This window comes from Hevea brasiliensis, chromosome 15 (assembly GCF_030052815.1).
Source record: "Hevea brasiliensis isolate MT/VB/25A 57/8 chromosome 15, ASM3005281v1, whole genome shotgun sequence".
NCBI lineage: Eukaryota > Viridiplantae > Streptophyta > Magnoliopsida > Malpighiales > Euphorbiaceae > Hevea > Hevea brasiliensis.
In genome coordinates this window covers 55,848,634-55,868,548 of record NC_079507.1, presented here as the reverse complement: position 1 = coordinate 55,868,548, position 19,915 = coordinate 55,848,634, and the positions used below count along the sequence as shown (strand labels likewise).

General features: G+C 32.4%; 2 protein-coding genes across 4 annotated transcripts; both read right to left on the bottom strand.

The window, feature by feature from the left end:
• Positions 1–7,981: 7,981 nt before the first annotated feature.
• On the bottom strand, positions 7,982–10,876 carry LOC110665084 (uncharacterized). Its single transcript, XM_021825074.2, has 7 exons — positions 10,644–10,876; positions 10,440–10,536; positions 10,013–10,151; positions 9,162–9,244; positions 8,878–9,012; positions 8,677–8,781; positions 7,982–8,413 (listed from the first exon to the last, which is right to left on the bottom strand). Exons 1-7 carry the CDS (start codon positions 10,859–10,861, stop codon positions 8,285–8,287), a joined length of 906 nt encoding a protein of 301 aa, XP_021680766.2. The 5' UTR covers positions 10,862–10,876; the 3' UTR covers positions 7,982–8,284.
• Positions 10,877–11,247: 371 nt separating this feature from the next.
• Positions 11,248–19,827, bottom strand: LOC110664996 (protein TIC 62, chloroplastic). Of its 3 annotated transcripts, XM_058136063.1 has the most exons (13): positions 19,538–19,827; positions 18,394–18,511; positions 18,249–18,321; positions 18,109–18,148; positions 17,787–17,963; positions 17,617–17,698; positions 17,451–17,523; positions 17,225–17,335; positions 16,425–16,568; positions 16,162–16,301; positions 12,125–12,187; positions 11,836–12,009; positions 11,248–11,537 (listed from the first exon to the last, which is right to left on the bottom strand). In XM_058136063.1, exons 1-13 carry the CDS (start codon positions 19,716–19,718, stop codon positions 11,486–11,488), a joined length of 1,428 nt encoding a protein of 475 aa, XP_057992046.1. In that variant the 5' UTR covers positions 19,719–19,827; the 3' UTR covers positions 11,248–11,485. The 3 variants fall into 3 exon arrangements, with proteins under 3 accessions (XP_057992046.1, XP_057992047.1, XP_057992048.1); XM_058136064.1 differs by lacking the exon at positions 12,125–12,187 and having other exon boundaries at positions 19,538–19,826; XM_058136065.1 differs by lacking the exons at positions 11,248–11,537; positions 11,836–12,009; positions 12,125–12,187 and adding an exon at positions 12,433–12,720 and having other exon boundaries at positions 16,160–16,301.
• Between the last annotated feature and the right edge of the window lie 88 nt (positions 19,828–19,915).

The window sequence follows — 19,915 nt, the reverse complement described above, 5'->3', positions numbered from 1 at the left end:
AAATTTAGACTTTACGAATTTTCTGAGTTTTCTAGAACTTTTTCGAAATTTTTGGGCCTCGTTTTCGGTCCCAATACAGAATAAAAATTTAAAATTTTGTATCCTGAATCGAACTGGACCGGATCGGAAGGATCGAATCGAACTGATCCTCTTCCTCTTTTTCTTTTCTCTTCCGTGCGTTCCCGACGCCTTTTCTCTCTCTCTCTCTCTCATTTTCTCTCTCCTCCCTCCACCCCTCGCCGGCCAGCCATTGCCCCAGCCTCCCCCACACGCTTGCGCACCTCCAGGCCACTTCCTCGCCACTGGTCGACTCTCCAGGCAGCTGGAAGCGTCACGCAAAGTACCCCCTGCGCGCGCGCCGTTTCGTCTTCACGAGCCGATTCCTGCTGATCTGGCCACCAATCGGACCAGGTATTGTATCAAACCTCATCTATACCTCGAGAGCTTTACATAGACACAAAGAACACCAAAATTCTTCTAATGGTTTGCCCAATTTTTGTCCGAAAAGTTTTAACCCATTTCGATTTTTGGACTAAATTTCTTGCAAACCGTGAACCCCACGAGAAAATCGAGAATACCGGGTGCTCCACTCGTCGAGAGCTTCGCGCTAATACCAATTTCAAAATTTTCCGATACCGTTTTTCAGTGGGTCCCGTGAAACTTCGTAGTGTTTTTCCTAGTACTAAATGAGGTTAGAAAATTCCGTAAAAATTATATACTAACCCCCGTGTTGTGGGCTTCGTGTAGGTACTTTCAATTCACGAAAATTCAACGATTGTCCGGGTCTGTAAATTTCAGGCCAGGCAGACAGGTTATCGAAAAAGTCTTGGAATTGGGTCGAGGTTTTAGCTACCCCATCATTGTCAAACGTCCTAAGAGCGTTCCCGGGGTCGGAATCGGCATAGGTAAACCCGAACCTTACTTTTTCTTAATTATCTAGTACTTGAATTGGATTAAAAATCCATAAAATATTCGTGGTAGTTTAGAAAATTATAATTCCTTTTGCATTAGCTTAGTAATAATGCTAAGGACTGTGGGCAAAATTTTAGAATTTTTAGAGTTCATTTGGATGGTTTTTGCAAAAAGGGTTAATTATAAAGACTAAACTGTAATTTTTCACATTGTGATTGTTGACTGTTTAGATGGGCCCAGGAGGGGCTATGTAATGTGATTGAGTTGTGGATGTGTAATTTGTGGATATAGAAGTGCATTTTGAGCCATTTTGTAGGTTGGGTAGGTTCTAGGTATAGGGGAGATTTTGCCGGATTTTCGGCACTACTTAGGACATCTTTGATCTTTTCTTAGTTCGTATTGAGTCTAATGTATTAAATAATTATAATAAAATTGTCAGGTAATCCGAGATAGCTTTCCTCCTCTGCCCAACTGCCACAATTACTTTGGTTAAGTCTGTGAGTAAAATATTAATTTTAATTATAATTTCGATATTATTATATGTTCAAGCATGCCCATGCATCACTTATAAATGTGTATCTATGTAGTTAAACACTAGTTACGTTTTATATTGCTTTCATAATTATTAAAGTGCCATGGATGTTATTTGTAGTAATTTGGAGTAGTGTGTGTGCGTGGCGTGCATGTGGTATGATATTGGATATGGACAGGACGGGTAGACACTGCTTAAGAGACACTCGCTGGGACTTCGCATTTGATTTATTAAGCGAAAGTCCGGCTTGAGAGACACTCGCTGGCAAAGGTTGGATTAAGAGGGCTGTATAGAGGATCAGCTCCGATATATGTATTGTTTGACAGTGTTGGGTGTGTGAGTGCAACAAATTGCTTTTTTGATGTTATGATATAAAAATTATGACCATATTGCATTTCACTCTACATGGTGTATTAGCTTTAGATATCTATAGAGATTATGGTTAAAATTGATATTTTACTCTCTGAGTCGAACGCTCACTCCTGTTCATCTATTTTTCCAGGCTACAGGAGGATTATCTGTTGTGGCTAACATGTTCTTCTTCTTCGCAGGTCCATTAATAGTATTTAATATATTTTGTACAATTGAGTTAAATTTTAGACTCTGCATGTGTTAGAAGCACTTATTTTTATTTTGGGCCTGTATTATAAAAGTTATATTGGACCTGTAAAATTATTAACTGTATGCATGATGGGACTGGATGAGGGAGCTGAGCTCCCATTTGAGTTATGACATTTTGATTATGCGGAGGGTGAGCTGAGCTTCCCAATTTATTATATATTGTGTTTACAGGTTGGTTAAGTAAAAAACTCCCCGTTAAATGGTCCATTTTATGGCCGGACTCTATCCGGTTGAATTTTTGAAATTAGGCCCAAATGGGCCTTAGAGTTGGGTTGAGGAATAGTTAGGCTTACTACATCCGGTTGAATTTTTGAAATTAGGCCCAAATGGGCCTTAGAGTTGGGTTGAGGAATAGTTAGGCTTACTACAGGCCTCGGGGGCTTTAGGCCGGCTCAGGTCTTAGTGCCGGTCCGGCCCATAGGTTGGGTCTTGACATAATCATTTGACTCTCATGTTATTCGTTTTATTTTGTAGAATTTTCTTTTTTTTCTATAAAAAATGATAGAGTGGTATATTAAATTTATTAAATTAGTTTGATTAACCTCATATGAAAATAATTAAATACTTTGAAAATTTAAAAGGGGAAGAAAAAAAATTATTACAAACATTAATTTATAACTAAAATAAAAAGAATTTACCTAAATACATTACCATCATTATCTACATTAAATTTTATAGGAAGAAATCAGCAACTACAAATTCAGGTAAAGTTATAAAACGAAAATAGATAGAATCCATTATTCTTATTTTGCTAGAAAATAAAGAAAATAAACAAATATCCTATTATTAACAAGGCATATTTTTAAACAAATATCCCTTATTAACAAGGCATATTTTTAAACTCTAAAAACCAATTCTCCTTTCCTAAGATCACGGGCTACACCTAAGCCTCTTTTGCACCAATCTCATTTCCAATTTCAAATATACTTTCACTTCTTAACAACCAAACAAAGGAAAATGGACTATGAATACTCACCCTCGTGCATCAAGGAGAAGAGAGACAGTGAGAGAATTGATCAAATAGGGCCTTGGTTTTGATTTTGGAAATTGTGAAATGAATCTAAAATTTCAAACTTACATGGAAATAATTAAATACTTAGGAAATTTAAAGGGAAGTAAAAAATGTTACAAACATTGAATTATATGTATTTTAATTGCTCTTATATGAAAATAATTAAATAGTTTGGGAGTTTAAAAAGAGAAAAGAAAAAAACACTACAAACATCGAATTATAATAATGAGATTGCAATATAGGGATATCAAAAGCTAAAAGAGAAATGGATGAGTAATTTGAGAAATTTTAAATAATAAATAAATCAATTTCAATCAAAATTCACTTATTTCTCTTAATTAAAAATTAAAAATTACTAAATAAGAGTGAGAAAATTGCTACGGGAATTGTAATATTTGTATATCAAAAGATAAAATGGGAATGGAAGAGTAATTTGAAGAGTTGTCAAGTAATAAATAAATTAATTTTAATTAAAAATAACTTATTTCTCTTAATTAAAGGTTACTAAATAAACATGAGAAAATTACCCTTATTTTTTTTTATGAAAATTGAAAAATACATTTAAATGTACAGAAATTGCAAAGTAGAAAGAGAAAATTACATTTGTCATTTGTTTTTATATATTTATATAGATATAGATAGATATAGATTTATAAAAGCTACCAAGTAGGAAAAAGGAAATTACCATTGTCCTATATGCTAAAATTAGAAAATATATTAAATTGCTTATATTTTTTACTTTTTTAATTATATAAAAGCTGTTAAGTAGGAAAAATTTATAAAAATTGGAAAATATATTGGAAAGTAAAAAAAAAAAAGAATAAATTACTCTTGCTGCAAAGTAGGAAAGCTTTTATGAAAATTAGAAAATATATTTAAAATTTCTAGAAACTAAAATTACTATCATCCTTTACTTTTATAAAATTAGAAAATATATTTAAAATTTATAAAAGTTGTCAATTTGGAAAGAAGAAATTATTATTGTCTTTTACTTTTATAAAATTAGAAAATATAATAAAAATTTATAGAAGTTGCCAAGTGGGCAAAAAGTAAATTACTATTATCCTATTTGCTAAAATTTGAAAATATATTTAAAATTTTTACACACGCTGCCAGGTGGAAAAAAGAAAATTAGGAAATAGCAAATTACTATTATCTTTTACTTTTATAAAATTAAAAAATAAAATTAAAATTTATAGAAACTACCAAATATGAAAAAGGAAATTACTATTGTCCTATCTGCTAAAATTAGAAAATATATTTAAATTTTATAGAAATTACCACGTAGGAAAGAGAAAATTACCATTGTCCTATTTGCTAAAATTTGAAAATATATTTAAAATTTTTATAGAAGCCGCTAGGTGAAAAAGAGAAAATTTGGAAAAAGAAAATTACTGTTGTCATTTACTTTTATAAAATTAAAAAATATATTTAAAATTTATAGAAGCTACCAAAAGAGGAAATTACTCTTGTCTTTTACTTTTATATATTTATATAGATTATTTAAATATAAAATATAAGTTTTTTAACAATATTATTTATAAATTTTTATATTTTATATTTTAAATAAATAAAATTTAAATATTTTATAAAATTAATAAATTTTAAAATTTAAATTGTTAATAAAAATTTCTTATGTATATTATTAATTAAAATATCTAAAATTAAATAGATTTAAATATTATTCGAATAATAATAATTATATGTTTGAGACGAGTACGGTAGTTAAGAATAAATTTTAATTAGATTTAAGTATTTAGAATATTAACCTAAATTTAAGTATAATGATTTTTATGAGTATTCTATCAGTTACGATATCTAACGATGAATCAAATGGCTTCTCTATTTGGATTGAGATTTTTTAAGAAAAGAGCATGTCAGATTAAAAGAAAAATAGTATTATTCAATTCAAAAATAAGAGAGAATAGAATTAATTTAATCAGAATTTTAATTTCATAAGCTAATTTAAATAGAAGAAATAAACAAATAATAGTAAAAAAAAAAGACATTAAACTAGTAGTAAAACAATTAATAGTTAGGGAATTAGAAAGTCAAATCCTACTACCTCTTATCTTTTAAAATTTTCAAATGTTAGTTATTCTATTTTGTATATAGAATATTTATACAAGTGTTACATCTTGATTGAGAGGAAATTAAAATTTAAAGAAGAAAAGAAAAAAAAATAAAATAAAATCTCTTTTTGCAGCATTTAGGCATAATTCAATAATGGTTGTAAATATGTTTAGTGCGACAAACACATATGTTTTTCATTTTCAAAGATAAAGATTTGGTTAATTAAGTTGAGCAATTAAGTACAAGCCTAGGGCTTAAGGACCATCTTAATAAAGCTTGCCCAAAATCATTGAAAAGAAGAAAAAAACACAGAAGCTCCTAATCTGCTATTAACCATATACACAAAGCACAAGACCCATAATTAAGTACCCTTGTTACAAATCGGGTAAGAAGAAGGGTTAATTATTAGATTTACTGGGAACATTAAAAAATAGGATTCCCTTGGATAAAGTAAAACAATTTTTGCTTAATTATAGAGAGGTAGGACTCATATTTTCAGAGAGAGTGTATATGTGCACCCGATGCACATAACAATATCCAAAGAAGAAAGTGTTGCTACAACGCCACCATTGATCACAGCCGTCTAGAAGATTGAAAGTAGGCATTTCTCTAACTAACCAAGATAACTTTCATGAAGTAGCAATGGAGCTTGTCTTTCAAAAATGGCAAAAAGGGCCTCAGACCTCTAGCTCAACAACTATCTAGTGACCTACAAAAAGGTTTAACGACAAAGCTTATAGGCTTCTCCTTCTCTTATAGCCTTATGGGTCAATGACCATCAATAAAGGAGGCCGACAATATGGTGCCATTCACATGCTTACTCTTGAGCACCCTCCTATAGAACGACAACAAGACACAGAAAACACTATAAGCTCAGTTGACCAAAACCCAAAGCAAATCCACAATTGTCTCCCTCTAATCAATCCCAACTTGTGTGCAAAAATAGACCCAACTTAAAGACTATTTACAACCTTGCCTGGAGGTGCGGATGAAACAACTCATGTTAGAAATAGTTAGTGATAGGAAAAATTGTCCCAAAGAGTTATGATTGTTCTTTAAAATGCATCAAAACTAACTATTTGTTACCAATAATTATATCTGTTATAAGAGGTATAAGTGAATAAATGTAATTATTCTAACAGATATAAGCGAACAAATGTAATTATTTTAAGAGATACAAAGTATATCTGTTCTAAAAGGTACAAGTCTTAGATGTAATTATTTTAATAGATACAAAGTGAGATGCAAATACTTTATAAATAGCAATTTTGAACATAAATTAATTAACTCTTTCTCTTCTTTTTATTATCTTTATTTCTACTTACAATTAACATTGTTATTCGTTAATTCGTTTTTGGGGGAATTCTATAATTGTATCTAGAATTCTATTTTAACTTTGTTACTTTGAAGGGATTTCTCCGAACTACCTGACAGCAATATAATAGAGATATATTTTCCTTAAGGAGGGCACAATCAAAACTTATTGTTATTGTTATTTTTTTCTTACAACTCATACTTCAGAAAAAGGAAAAAAGTTGTTCCTTACCCAAAAGAGATAAGGGAAAGATTGCTCTCTCTCTCTCTAAAACCTAGAGAGAGATATTTATGTGGGTGGTTGTTGTTCACTGCCCATCCGAAGACAATGAACCCACATATATATGTTTATTGCCAATAGCAAAGAAACCAAAATGAATATTTGCAAATTCTTTAGAGTCAATTTAGCCTTCATTTCATGAAAATAATTGGGCACCATAAAGCCAGAAAAATAAAGAGGCTGACTTTCTTGCATTAAAAAAAAAAGGTTGACCATTTGAAAGTCGAAAGGTGCCAATTCTTTTTACATTTAATATTGGAATAAACTTCAAATTGTCACTTCAATTTTCAGATAAAATTCATTTAAGTTAATTTTTATTTTTTATACTTAATTATTAATTATGATTTAATAAATATTATTTTTACTGATAAAATATTATTTCAATCATTTTAAATAATATCCTATTAATTTCTATATTTTTAAATATTACAATTATTTATTACTTTTAATTAAAATAAAAATTAAAAAAAAAAATTATGAATACTAACCCGTGACACCCCCTCGCAAAAATTTTTATTTCATTGCTTCCAAGGGCCGCAGACTTGGTGGTGAGGAGGAAGAAGAAAAATAAGAAGCAGTCCGTGAGGAATATAGAAAAAAAAAAAAGTGTAAAAGAAAAAGGAAAAGGAGAATGAGTAAAGAGAATGAGTAATTTTTATAGCTCATCCCTAAATTTTATTTAGTGTCTCAGTTTCGTCCTTTAATTTTAATTTATTATTACAAAATCTTTGAGCTTTAATTTTTTCTTTTGCAACAAAATCCCCATAAGTTGCCTAAGTTGCTATAGCATATTTTTAGGTTAAAAAAATTGTAAGATTATTATTATTTTTTACCTCTTTTCCTCTCATACTTAAAAAAATATTAAAAAAAATATTATTCATTTTAACAACCATATAGATCTATCACAAAATTATTAATGAGAATTTATCCTTCATCGAGAAATACTAAAATTCCATTTGTAAACATTACACTGTACCTTAGAGGATCTTTTAATCTAAATATTACATGGTAGAAGAATTTTTTACGAAATAAAATTAAAATATAACTATTTTTTAATAATAAATTAAAATTAAAAAATAAAAATGAAATATGAAATAAAATTCACCTACGGGTTATAAAAATTACCCAGAGGAGAATGATAAAAGTAACAAGAAATATTCAGACCAATTCAGCTCCAATTCACAGAGAACGAACAAAAACAGAGCACAACATTCAAAAACTTGCCAGGCAAACAAAGAACAAGAAAAATCCTTACTGGGTTTTGTAATTGATCAAAAGCCTGCATGGAATACTAAATACAATTCCAAAGATTGCCGATTCAAATATATAAATCCCGGGATCATCTTCCCCACCACCGCGACCATCAAGCCCAAAAACAAACTCATCTTCAATAGCTACAGAACCATGAACCATCTATATATGCAATCTCTCTAAGTTACAACCATTTCTAGTAATCATCATCAATGCTAGTTGGGAAAATTTAATCTTCGCTCTCTAATATTGCAACAAAAGAATCAGCAAACATAAGTTGCAATTATTTCTAGGAATCATCACCTATCCTTGTTCGGAAAATGTAATCTTCACTCTCTAATTCTTCTTGAAGGAGACAAATGGGTGGTACCTCAATCTTTTTTTCACAGGATGCTTTATCATCCAGTGATCTCTTTCCCTGAAAAATGTTGATATATCCATTTAAAATACAATGCAGAAAAGTGAAGTTACAAATAGCTTAAAAGTTAAAAAAGGGCAAAAAAAAAAAAAAAAAGCAATTAAGATTCTTTCATTTTGTTCTTCCGCGCTTCTTCACTCAAAATGGAATGAAAACTAAGTGGGTTCAATGTAGACAAATGCCCAGTTGCCTTATGCCTCATTAACATAGCTCAGGAAGCATAAAGACAATTAAGATTTAAGACCAACAATCTCAGGGCTTACCTTCCTCAAGATATAGAAAAAATAATGGAACCCATCACCAAAGGTGCTCCATTCCATAGACCATGTATATTCTTGAGCATCAAATAAAGGGCGCCTGAAGTGTGGCTGCAGGAGACGAATTTCAAGTGAGCAATAATGGCAAGGCTAAAATTAGCCATAATTTCCAAAGAAATAAAGATGAATTTTTTGTTCTACTTCTACCTGGCCAAAGGAAATTGAGATGAAAATGCCATCTGGTTTCAGAACCCTGTGAACACCATCAAGCATTGCCTTGACCTGGGTTACAGTTGCAGGCCTTGGATTCCAAGGGTCACCACTGTTAACAAACAGCACATCCTTGAAAGTACAGGGTAAAAATCGAATGAATAAATATGCATACTTGTTAAAAAGTTTGCATATAAAGTCCCAGGAAAACATAGTTACGATAAAGTAAGAACAGAAAAAGACCATAAAGAAGAAAATGTCAATCTTGCTTCTCTGTTTACCATGGTTCCTTTCTCAATAACAACATCAAAACACCCGTTGCTAAAGGGCAGATGTAGCATGTCAGCTTCCAGCACTTTTATTTCTGATGATAAATGTGACAAGAAAGAAATCACACGACAGTTATAAACACCTTCTTGTTACTGGAGATGGACTTAATTCCACCATTTAGAAAGTAGAAACCAACACTTATCAGAAGGCTTGATTGCATACATCCAAACAAGTTAACAAACTTTCAATAAATCCAAAAATTCACCATTTGTTGGCAAAGAAACCTCTGATTTCTAAACCTCCTCATTTCCTCTAAATATATGCATTAGAAGATCACATCATCCTGGAGCATCCCCTTCCATGAGTGTAAAACTATACACTATCACATTAAACCAATAACTTATTTTCACGCACAAACAAAAGAAATAGATACAAAAAAAAAAACAGAGAAGCCTATCTTTCACCTCACTCGGTATGAAAGGAGCCAAATATTCATTACAAGTGAGTCTTAAAAAAATAGGCCGGGCCTAACTCATCTCCAAAAACTAGCTCATGGGGAGAGGATTGTCCAAGACCATATAAAGGGTACATTACCTCTGTCCCAAACCAATATGGAATCTTAACACACACACACACACACAACACCCCCTTGTCCCAAACCAATGTGGGATTTTAACAGTAAGCAACTTTTTTAGACAAAACGCACACAGACCATGCCTCCAAATTTTATGTAGTGATACCAAGGCAACAATCAAAATCATCAGAAATTAGAAAATGTAACAATAAGAAAGCTTGCATATAAGAATTAAGAATATAAGCAATGCAATATATATAACTTTTAACGAATACCAAAAGACCATACCTTTATATCCCTTGGCTGAAATGCGTTGCTGCATCTTCTCCACCGCAACAGCAGACAAATCAATGCATGTTATGTCAGTAATCCCATCTTTATACATTTCGTCACACAACTGCGAGTTTCCACAACCAAGCTCCAACACCTTCATCATTCAACTCTCTTTATCACTATGGTGTTACCAAATCACTCTCAAATACCAAAAAAATTTCTCTAGAATAACAATGAATACCAAACCCAATAACAAACAATATGAAAACTTTGAAAAAAGTCTAGTATTGAAACATTTGGCAATTGGCATGTACATCACAGGAAGCTTCAATTTTTGGAGTACTGCAAAATTCATAAGTTTATGCAACTAATAAATGTGCTTGATCCAAGGTTATAGACATAGAAATAGACATGCATGAATAGAGAAAGTGAGTGGATTTACTGAAGAGTTGGGGTCTATATGGGCTTGAATGAGATGGCGAAAATGAGAGTAGTCTTTGAACCACTCATAATGCTCCTCTTTTGAGAATCGCTCGTTCCTATAGAGATAAAAGTAACAGCAGCAATTACAATTATCTTCTTCACCAGAGAATTAAATTGATTTCTTTTAATAATTACAGAGCACATAAACAAGATTTTTGGTTACCAGTAGTTAGGATCTAGGTAACCCAAAACTGTGGAGGGAGCTACGCTCTCCTTACCGGTACAGGTTTGAGTAATCTCCATCCCACAATCCTCAATTCGATTCCCACTCCTTCCTTCTTCACGATTTGCAGACAGAACCCTAAACCTTGTTCCCAAAGACTTGGGCTTTAACATCAGCAATGTATGCCATCTTGCATGGTGTCGATGGTCATAGCCCATTCTTTAACGGGCCTGACCAAACTACAATTCTTAGGCATTAGATTAAAAGCCACTTCGTGAATCTTTAGAGGAGAATGAAATTATTTCATTCAATCGTTTTGTGTAAAATAAATAGATTTTAATTATTAATTACGATGAGACTCATATAAGATTTATTATCAGTAATAATTATAAAATAACTAATAAGCATATAATAATTATATTTTAAAATTTCTCCTAAGCTAAGTCGTTGAAAAGACTCATTAATTTTACTCATTTGTATTTATTATTATATTTTATAATAATCCATTTGATTCGTTTATATTATAAATGAGTTAACTTCAAGTCAAGCTCAAACAATGAGCCAAGCTTGAGCTATAATATTAAAATTCAAATTAAATTTAAACCTTTTAAAAAATGACAAGTCAAGCCTGAGTTATTCAAAACTGATCTCAAAGTGAATCCAATTACAAAAATATTCGTAGAACTGACAGCCGCAAATCAAGTTGCCAGCCTCTTCATAAGTTACAAGGACAGGTGTTGAATGGATTCCCTGGCACAATGACAATGTCAAGATTGACACTACTTTGAAATGTTTCTTTTTTTCGCTCTTTTTGTTCCTCTGGTTGTGCAGTTGTTTCAATTCTATGCCCTTGGTGATGGCGATGGGGAAGTTGGAGGCTTCATGTCTTCATACCTTGTTATGAAAAGAAATAGAGAAAGACCTCAGAAACTGTAATTTTGATCTTCTCATGGCATACAAAAGGGTATGGCCCATGGCCTTATGGGGTACTACAAACTATCTGAAACAATATCATATAGGTTGGCCAGGTTTTAAAATGAAACCATCAAGTGTTAGGAGAGTTTTGTCCTTGAATATGTTTGGATTGGGCAATCTAAGTCAGTAGTGCTTTTTATTTCTGCAATTATGAAATGGCTACCCTTCCAGAAAATTCAATGGAAAACGAAAAAAACACCTAAGACATCAAGCTTACATTGCATAAGGTGAAAGTGGCCTTGGCTTTGCTTCTGTATTTTGCTGCTCATCTTTTGATGCTGTTGGAGGTGCATTGTTGACCACCTTAGACCCTCCATTCAAGGAAGATGCTGGGAGTGATTCCCCTGGTGGAGTAGGAGATGGGGAAGTTGGTGGTTTGAGATCATCATATCTGAAAACAGAATGGACTATAAGTTATAGGGAAGGAAAGAGAAATGACCATCGTATTTACACCTAACACAAAATTTTGGCTAGACAATGAAGAGAACATTTGCAATTCAAGGAACCTTTCTTTCTGACCACCAGGTGGAGTTGGAGTAGGGGAAGTGGGTGGTTTTAAATCATCATAACTGTCATAAGAAGAACTAAAATGACAAAGAAAACGATAACAACATGATATTTGGATAGTATAACAGAAAGAAAAGCAAATAAGGCTTTACATAGGCCTTAAAATAAATTGAGCTTTACGTAAACCTTGAAATGAAATAATCTTTCTGGCAAAATAAATAAAAAATAAACTAATCTTGTCTCACCTTTCATTTTCAGTTAAGAGCATATCTTAACAGATATACTGAAATTTTATTTGGCATATCCCACTCTAATAGAAGGCTATGAGCATCCATTCGAGGCTACAGGAGGCCTTCATATGGCCATGTACAATCTTTACAAGAACCTAACTTCAAACACAATTGGTACCAACAATAGATAATAATACTCCCTGTCAATTTGGCCTGCTACGGATTCATGTAGAATAATAATAAGTATAGAAATATGTTAAGATACTGCCTAAAACATTGGAAGTGTATTGTCTGTATAATATGCCTAAACCAATACTTCTTCATGTGGCTTCTAGAACCAAATGGGATAGTGGGAGGTTTGTCTTGTAACACCCCTATTTGTATAGCCTGGTATATTTCACTGTTCTGGTGACCGTGTCGGTCCGGACAATTAAGGAGACTAGAATTACATCTAAGACACTTAGATAAGCCATGAATACAAATAATTAGTAATTGCTAGATAGTTAAGTATAAATAAGAAAAACAGAATATAAAAAGTTAAATGAGCCGAAAGTCACAGCGATGAGTGACCTTTCCGGGAAGTGACTGCGAGGTCAGTCTTAACTCAAATTTTGAACCGGAAAATGTAATGTCGCGGTCCTTAGGACTACTACGACTACTACGAACACAGTGGAAAAGAGAAAATCACAGAAAAGAATTGTTAAGCATGTCAAATAATTAGATCAGGGATCCGAAAGAAATATCGAATAACTTGCAAACCGGATTGAACTAGCGAGGGGCAATTTGGTCAATTCACCCCTAGAACTGACTCCTGACCTAACTGTCCAATAAAATCGGAGAAACAAAAATTTCGGGATTGAGAACTAGATTAAAGAACTAATAAAAAAAAATAAATGCAAAAGAAAAAGAAATTGAAAAAAAAGTTTATTACATCACCATAATGAGCTCATATGTGGCATTATAAATAATTTTATTTTTCTACAAATATTGACCAAGTCGAAATTCATTTAAATAAGACATAAAATCATTAAACAATTAAAAAGCAAAGACTTTCTTCTTCCTCCAATTTTTGGTTGAATTCTCTCCATAGTCCACCATTGCCCAACCTCCATTAACAAGCTTTTAAAGTTTGAATTACTTGATGTTGTTCCATAAGTTTCAACCCTAAACCCTCAAAAACTCCTAAATCACCATCAACAAGAAGGTTTAAGAAGGAAAGAAAGGGAGACAAGGAAAGAAATAGGAGAATTGAAATTCAAGTGGAGGTAAGTCATGTAATTTGAAAATTTTGGTTTATTAGTTGTGTGTTTAGCTCAAGTAACTTAGATATTAACTTAAAATTTAAAGAAAATAATTGTTGGGGGATTGATTGGGAATTCGGCCAGCCATCAAGGGAGTATGAATTGAGTGATTTTAATGAAATTAAATGGTTAATTTAGCTGAATTAGAGGTGTAAACAATGAATATGTAAGTTAATTGCATTAAATTTCAAGATTTTGTAATTAGGGTTCTTGAGCAATTTGAAAATTTGGAAAAAATTGGGGAAATTAGTCAATTGATGCAATTGACCTTAATTGAATTAAGAAATAGTCAATTAGAACCATTTATGGTGTGTTTGAATTACTAGAACCAAGTTACAATTCGGATAGGTTAGTATTCAGATTCTGGCAGCTTGACCTAGGTCCCTTTCAGGGACCAAAACTAAAAATTTACCCACCTAATTGGTATGAGGTCAATTAGGAATGAAACTAGGCATATAATGGACCATTTTTGTTTAGGAATCATGCTCAAAAACTGACCATAACTTAGTGAACAATTAGGTCAAACTCAGGTGTAGTGCACTGCTACTGTACCAAAATGATCAAATGAACAGTGTCCATAACTTGAGCTATACAGGTCAAAATGACCTGATTTTTATGGCATTAGAAATGTATGACATAGCACTACAACTTTCATGAAGAACACCAATCCAAATTCTACCCATAACTAAGTCATTTTGCCATCTAAAATTAGTAGTCCAAAACTGCTAGAACCAAATTAGGTACCCAGAAATCTGGGTTAGACCAATCTGGCCAGCCATGTTCAAATGTCCATAACTTGGGCTACAAAACTCCAAATGGAGTGATTCAAAAAGGAAATTAAAGCTAAGATAATAAGAAAGTGATTCTAATAGCAATATGACCAATGGAGCTGTACAAAACAAGACATCAAAACTGAAAATTTGAAATTGTGTCTAGGATACCTAAAAATTGAAGGGGCAACCATAAGCAACAAATTAAGCAACCAAAATGTGGTATGTGGTGAAATTGAAATTTCCAAACCTATTAAGCATAAGAAAGTCAACAATTTGACTTGAATAGTATCGTGAATAGTAATCCCGAAATACAAATTTGCAAAGAACGTTAATTTAAGCATATTAGGGCTAGACATAAGTAATTGTGAATTTATTTATTGGATTTATTATAAGTTGTGATACTGAAACATTGTGAAATTGTGTGTTTCAGTTGAAAAGAATACTGAGAAAGAATTTGAATCACCGAGTCAAGGCCTAGAGGCAACTTGTATAAGGTTTGTGTACAATATAAAATCTTTCTGTAAATTCTCTTTGACACTTTGTTTTGATGAATAAATTATGATTTATTTTGATTGCAAATTTGTGATTGAAATGAATATTATGCTTTTGACCTAAATTATTAGAAATTTAATTGTATGTGTTTAAATTGTTAATAAATGTTTAGTAAATTGCTAAGATAGTTTTGAAACCACAGTGTCATGACCATATATTTGAATGCCTCACTAGCATGACTAGTGGGAGGAATTAGTTTTAAATTTTGATTCCCTCTTTGGCTAAAGTGTTGAGGCGTGTGCCAGTAGAGGAAGAAATTGAATGGGTACCCATAGATTGAGCTAGCTAGCCTTGTGATTCCTCATAAGCCTCTGGCTATTGAGATGAACATTGTACTGATGGCATGATATAACTGTGTGTTTTTCTAAAATTTGTTTTGTGACTTCCGAAATGAGAATGTTTGATTAAAAGTATAAATTGTGTTTTGTATCTGCTTTTCATTTTCAGCACCTTAATTGAATAAATGTGATTTGATTTATGCATAAAATTGTATTTTAGTATGTTATGCACCACTGAGTCATAGAACTCAGCGATAGCTTTTTATTGCTGTCGCAAGTAAAGAGACTGATAGAGCAGCTGAGTGAGCTGCTAAGGACTACTGTGCTACTTTTGAATATTTTGTCGGGTATAATTTTTATACCCTGATTGTACATGGTTATTTTCATGTAATTAGCTGTATGTGCAATTTATAGACTGGTCATAAGCAGTTATACAGATTTTGTAATATTATTATTTTGGATTTTCAGATGTAAATTTATACTGATGTATGTAAATTAATTTTTCTTTAATGCAATGTGTATGAAACTAATTATCTCTATTTTTGGAAATATTTGAATTGAAATTCTTGAGTTGTGAAATTTTGATTTGAATTATGGGAGTTGAGCTAATTTGTGTTGAGTTGAGTTGAAATGGTGGTTGTGATTTGATGAAGTGTTATATTGGAAGTGTTTTCTACAGGTAAAATTTTCGGTTTTCTCAAATACAACCGGCACTCTACCGAAATTTTTTCAAAATTTGCGGAAAAATAAAAATGGACAAAAATTTTATCAAATCTTTAAACTTCAAGTAAATGTTTTAATACTTGTTAGAAAAGCTCACCACTTTCAAAAAGTAAGAAAATTGTTTTAAACTACGAGATCATGTTATGCCTTACAAAGAGGTAAGGTGTGACATGTCTTACGCATAATAAGGAGACAGTGGCCTTGTCACAGTTGCTTGTTGAGGTCCCTTCTCAATGGGAGAAAGAGAACTTGGACTTGGAGCTTCAATTGCCATCTCCTTAGGAGCCACAGTAGCAGGCCCCTCAGCTGCATCCAGTTCCTGAGGACACAACAAATTTTAGTTTAGTATTATATTTAATTTGTGACAGAAAATATCCAATCGATAAAGTAATATTTTGATTTTTCATATCTACATTTGCGGGAAAGAGTGGAATGAGTATACCTTTGGTTCAACACGTTGAGATGGTATTTTTTCAAGAAGCTTTTCCATTGGAGTCTGGGGTGCAGTTGTCTCAGCAATTACTTCCACCACTTTACAGTAGGAAAGCCCACGGTTTTTAGCCATAACTGCCATGAGTTCAGCCACCTGAAATTTGTGACAAATTAGATAGGTCATTACAGACAAAAATCATTTAAATGGGAATGAGAAGTCACGGAAGATATTAAATATATTATCGATCAAGTTTTAGACATTTTCTCCAGCAATAGTACAATTAGATTGACCAATTACTTGTGTATTTTGCATGAGACAGTCACTCAACACCTATTCATAGAATAATCAATTTAAAACAAAATATTGCAAGTATAAGCTAGAAGAAAAAAAAAAAGGAACAAGAAAGAAAAGGAAAGAAGAGAAAATAAAGAAAATGCGCTAGCATGACTTTAGCTGAAAGCTAAAGAAGTACACAGTGAGTGGCTAAAACGTCACAATCCTCATTAGAAAAATAAAGGCAACTAAGTTCTAGATTGAACTGTGGGTGAGATTAGAAAAAATGAACCCAAAGAAAGGGGTGAAATCTGATTGATAACTTATATTGAGAAGAGATACATTCTCAGAAGCCTGAGATCATACATTATTCATCAAAAAAGTAAGTATAAACTACAGACTGAAAGCAAAGGCAATTTCCCTTTTTTTTCTCTATCTAAATTCTAATATTTTAGTTATTTTCTTTACAAGGTTTTTGTCTATGAATAATAATAAAAGAATCTTAAGTGTGAAAATAAAATTAAGAATAAGATTACCTGAAGATTTGACACTTGGCCACCAAATAAAGTGTCTTCCTCTGATAAGGTAATATTATGCGTTTCTTTGTATGCGTCAGTGGGTCGCTCCATTCCTCCAGGTCTCACTATCTGAAAAGCACTATCAGTAATCAAGTTGAAAGCAATGATAAACATAGTAGAGTGCATATCATAAAACCTATGCATTGCAACAATTCTATCAGAAAGTAATTCTCAAAGTGCTTACAGTGTAAGGAATACCACTGGCTATGAGTACTTCTTCTGCTTTTCTCTTCCAAATCAAGACACCCCAAAACAAACTGTAGCAGCAAAAGCAAAGTAATGTCAACAAATTTCATCATTGACATTAATCCATATACTAATTGTCTTTCTGTGTCAATTACTAAACTTACTTCAGAATAGCTGCAGGAAATCCAACTTTGTTTGTTCCCAATGACGAAACCATAATAAAATGTTTAACTTTTGCAGCAGTTGCTGCAAACGAGAAACAATACTCAACTTTCTAAAACTTGGAGCTTTAAGAGAATAACATGGGCATGCACCTATGCAAAATCATTTTTACCTGCATTAATGAGGTTTTTGGCAGCCTGATAATCAATTCGATAAGGTCCTGTAATGTCAAAGACCTCTTTCTCACCAGCTCCAATGCAGCATATAACAATAGATGCATTGCCCAATGCTGATCCAATCTGATTTTGTTTCTCTAAATCACATTCTACCACTTCAAGCTTCTCTACAGCTGGGCTAAAGAAGAAAAAAAACTGTTACGTTCTTTATATAAGAATTTTTTTTTTTAATTTAATGTTCAGTATATATATACATTATCAGTATATGAGTTATTTTTTTGTCCAAAATGATCAAAATTCACTACTGTAATGTCTTACGCTGAGCTCCTTCACCATCAAGTTTCATTTGCTTAACACTCTGCAGATAAAACGTTCTTTTAGTATATATACATATAATTTGAAATGAAAATGAATGCAGCAGAATATGGATTTTGTTTTTTCGTTAATGAAAGTCGTACCTGCACAAGAGTTTGTGCTTTCTCAGCACTTCTGACTCCAGCTCTAACTTGGAAACCAAGTTTGAGAAGCTCCCTGAAAGAAAGTACAATCATCAGGAACATTTACAACCAGTCATCAATTTGAAAATTGAGCAGTAGAAGTAACCTCACTGTCCGTGACCCGACTCTACCAGTTGCACCAGCAACAAAGACAAGATTATCATCTTTAATATCTGTTTCCTTTGGAATGGCCTCAACTGCCCCTGAGCTGAATTTGGTAATAACTAACCAAAATCCATAAACATCAATTGCACATAAAAAGAAGTAATTTAGGACAATGACTATATTTTAGTCTTAAAACAGAAAACCAAAGAAGAAAAAAAAATCTCTTTCTCCCGCAGATAATTTAAAGATATAAATACAAAATATTAATGTAACAGAAAACAGAAATCTTCCATCATTTGAACCTCTTTATGCTTCAGGCAACAGTCATCAGTCAGCTAATTCATTACTTTGTCTTTGTGTTGGCAAAATTTGTTTCCTATACCATCTTAGTTCATTAAATTTCTAATATTTAATCAACTTTAAACAAAGATAAATAGTCTGTTATATGGCCATTGAAATGATATTTAGTTGACCTTCTTCATATTTCACTTTAAAAAGAGAAGGGAAAAAAATGACATTTATTCAAGAAAAGATCTCAAAAATTGTTCCTAGATGCAAATAATTTCTGTTCAGTCAGATTAATTAATTTCAAACAATTGGAAAGCTTCAGCATGAAGGTCATGCTCCCGCAAAAAGAATAGACATGCTTAGATGCATAAAATCATAAAACCTGATACATAATTTTCCTTCCTTGTGCACAATATAGCAAATCCTATTCAATTAACTGCTAAGCAAATTGTATAGAGTTACTTCACCAAATTCTACATTGCATCATTTCCTTAATAAGTGAAAAGAAATGAATATGCAAGTGCCACCTGAGCTATGACTTCATTGCAATGCTTGACAGCATTTGAATACATCTCACACTACAAGTCTGCCAAGTACTAATCTGAATGTGATCTTTCTACCTATAATTGACAACCTGATAACAATTCTAGAGGGATTAATTGAGAAGGGGTCAAACACAGGAAATCAATTCAACTGCAATGAAACCCATCTTCTCTTCATGACATAGGAAGATAAAGTTCATAGCAATGAGGCACCAAAGTAATCAAAGAGTCAAATAATAAAATAATACCCATTTCACAAAAAAAGAAATATAACAAATTGATCAAATGTAGAACAGTACGAGACTTGTTATATACCTGAGGCTTGAGCTTTGACGTCAAAAGTTTTAAGCTTTCTGGCATGTGGATACTTATTGAAACTGGGGAATCTGAGGAGCTGACCATGTACAGAAGCTTTGTCAAGGAAGCCAGTTTTGGTTAGAGAAGTGGGTATGGTGGGTATAGTAGATGATTGCGAGGAACAACTCTCCATTTTCATAGACCAAGTTTGTTTCTGCTAAGGTTCAAAAAGAAAACCAGAAGACATTATCCTGTGGCCTAGTTCCTGTTTCACTTTGGCAGTTGTGGCACTCCTTCGACTCCATGTGGATATGACGGTCCCATTCGCATGTTTCATTGATGAAATTGTGGCTATCACCAATTTTCCTGTTTCTATTTTTCACCTTTTTATTTTCT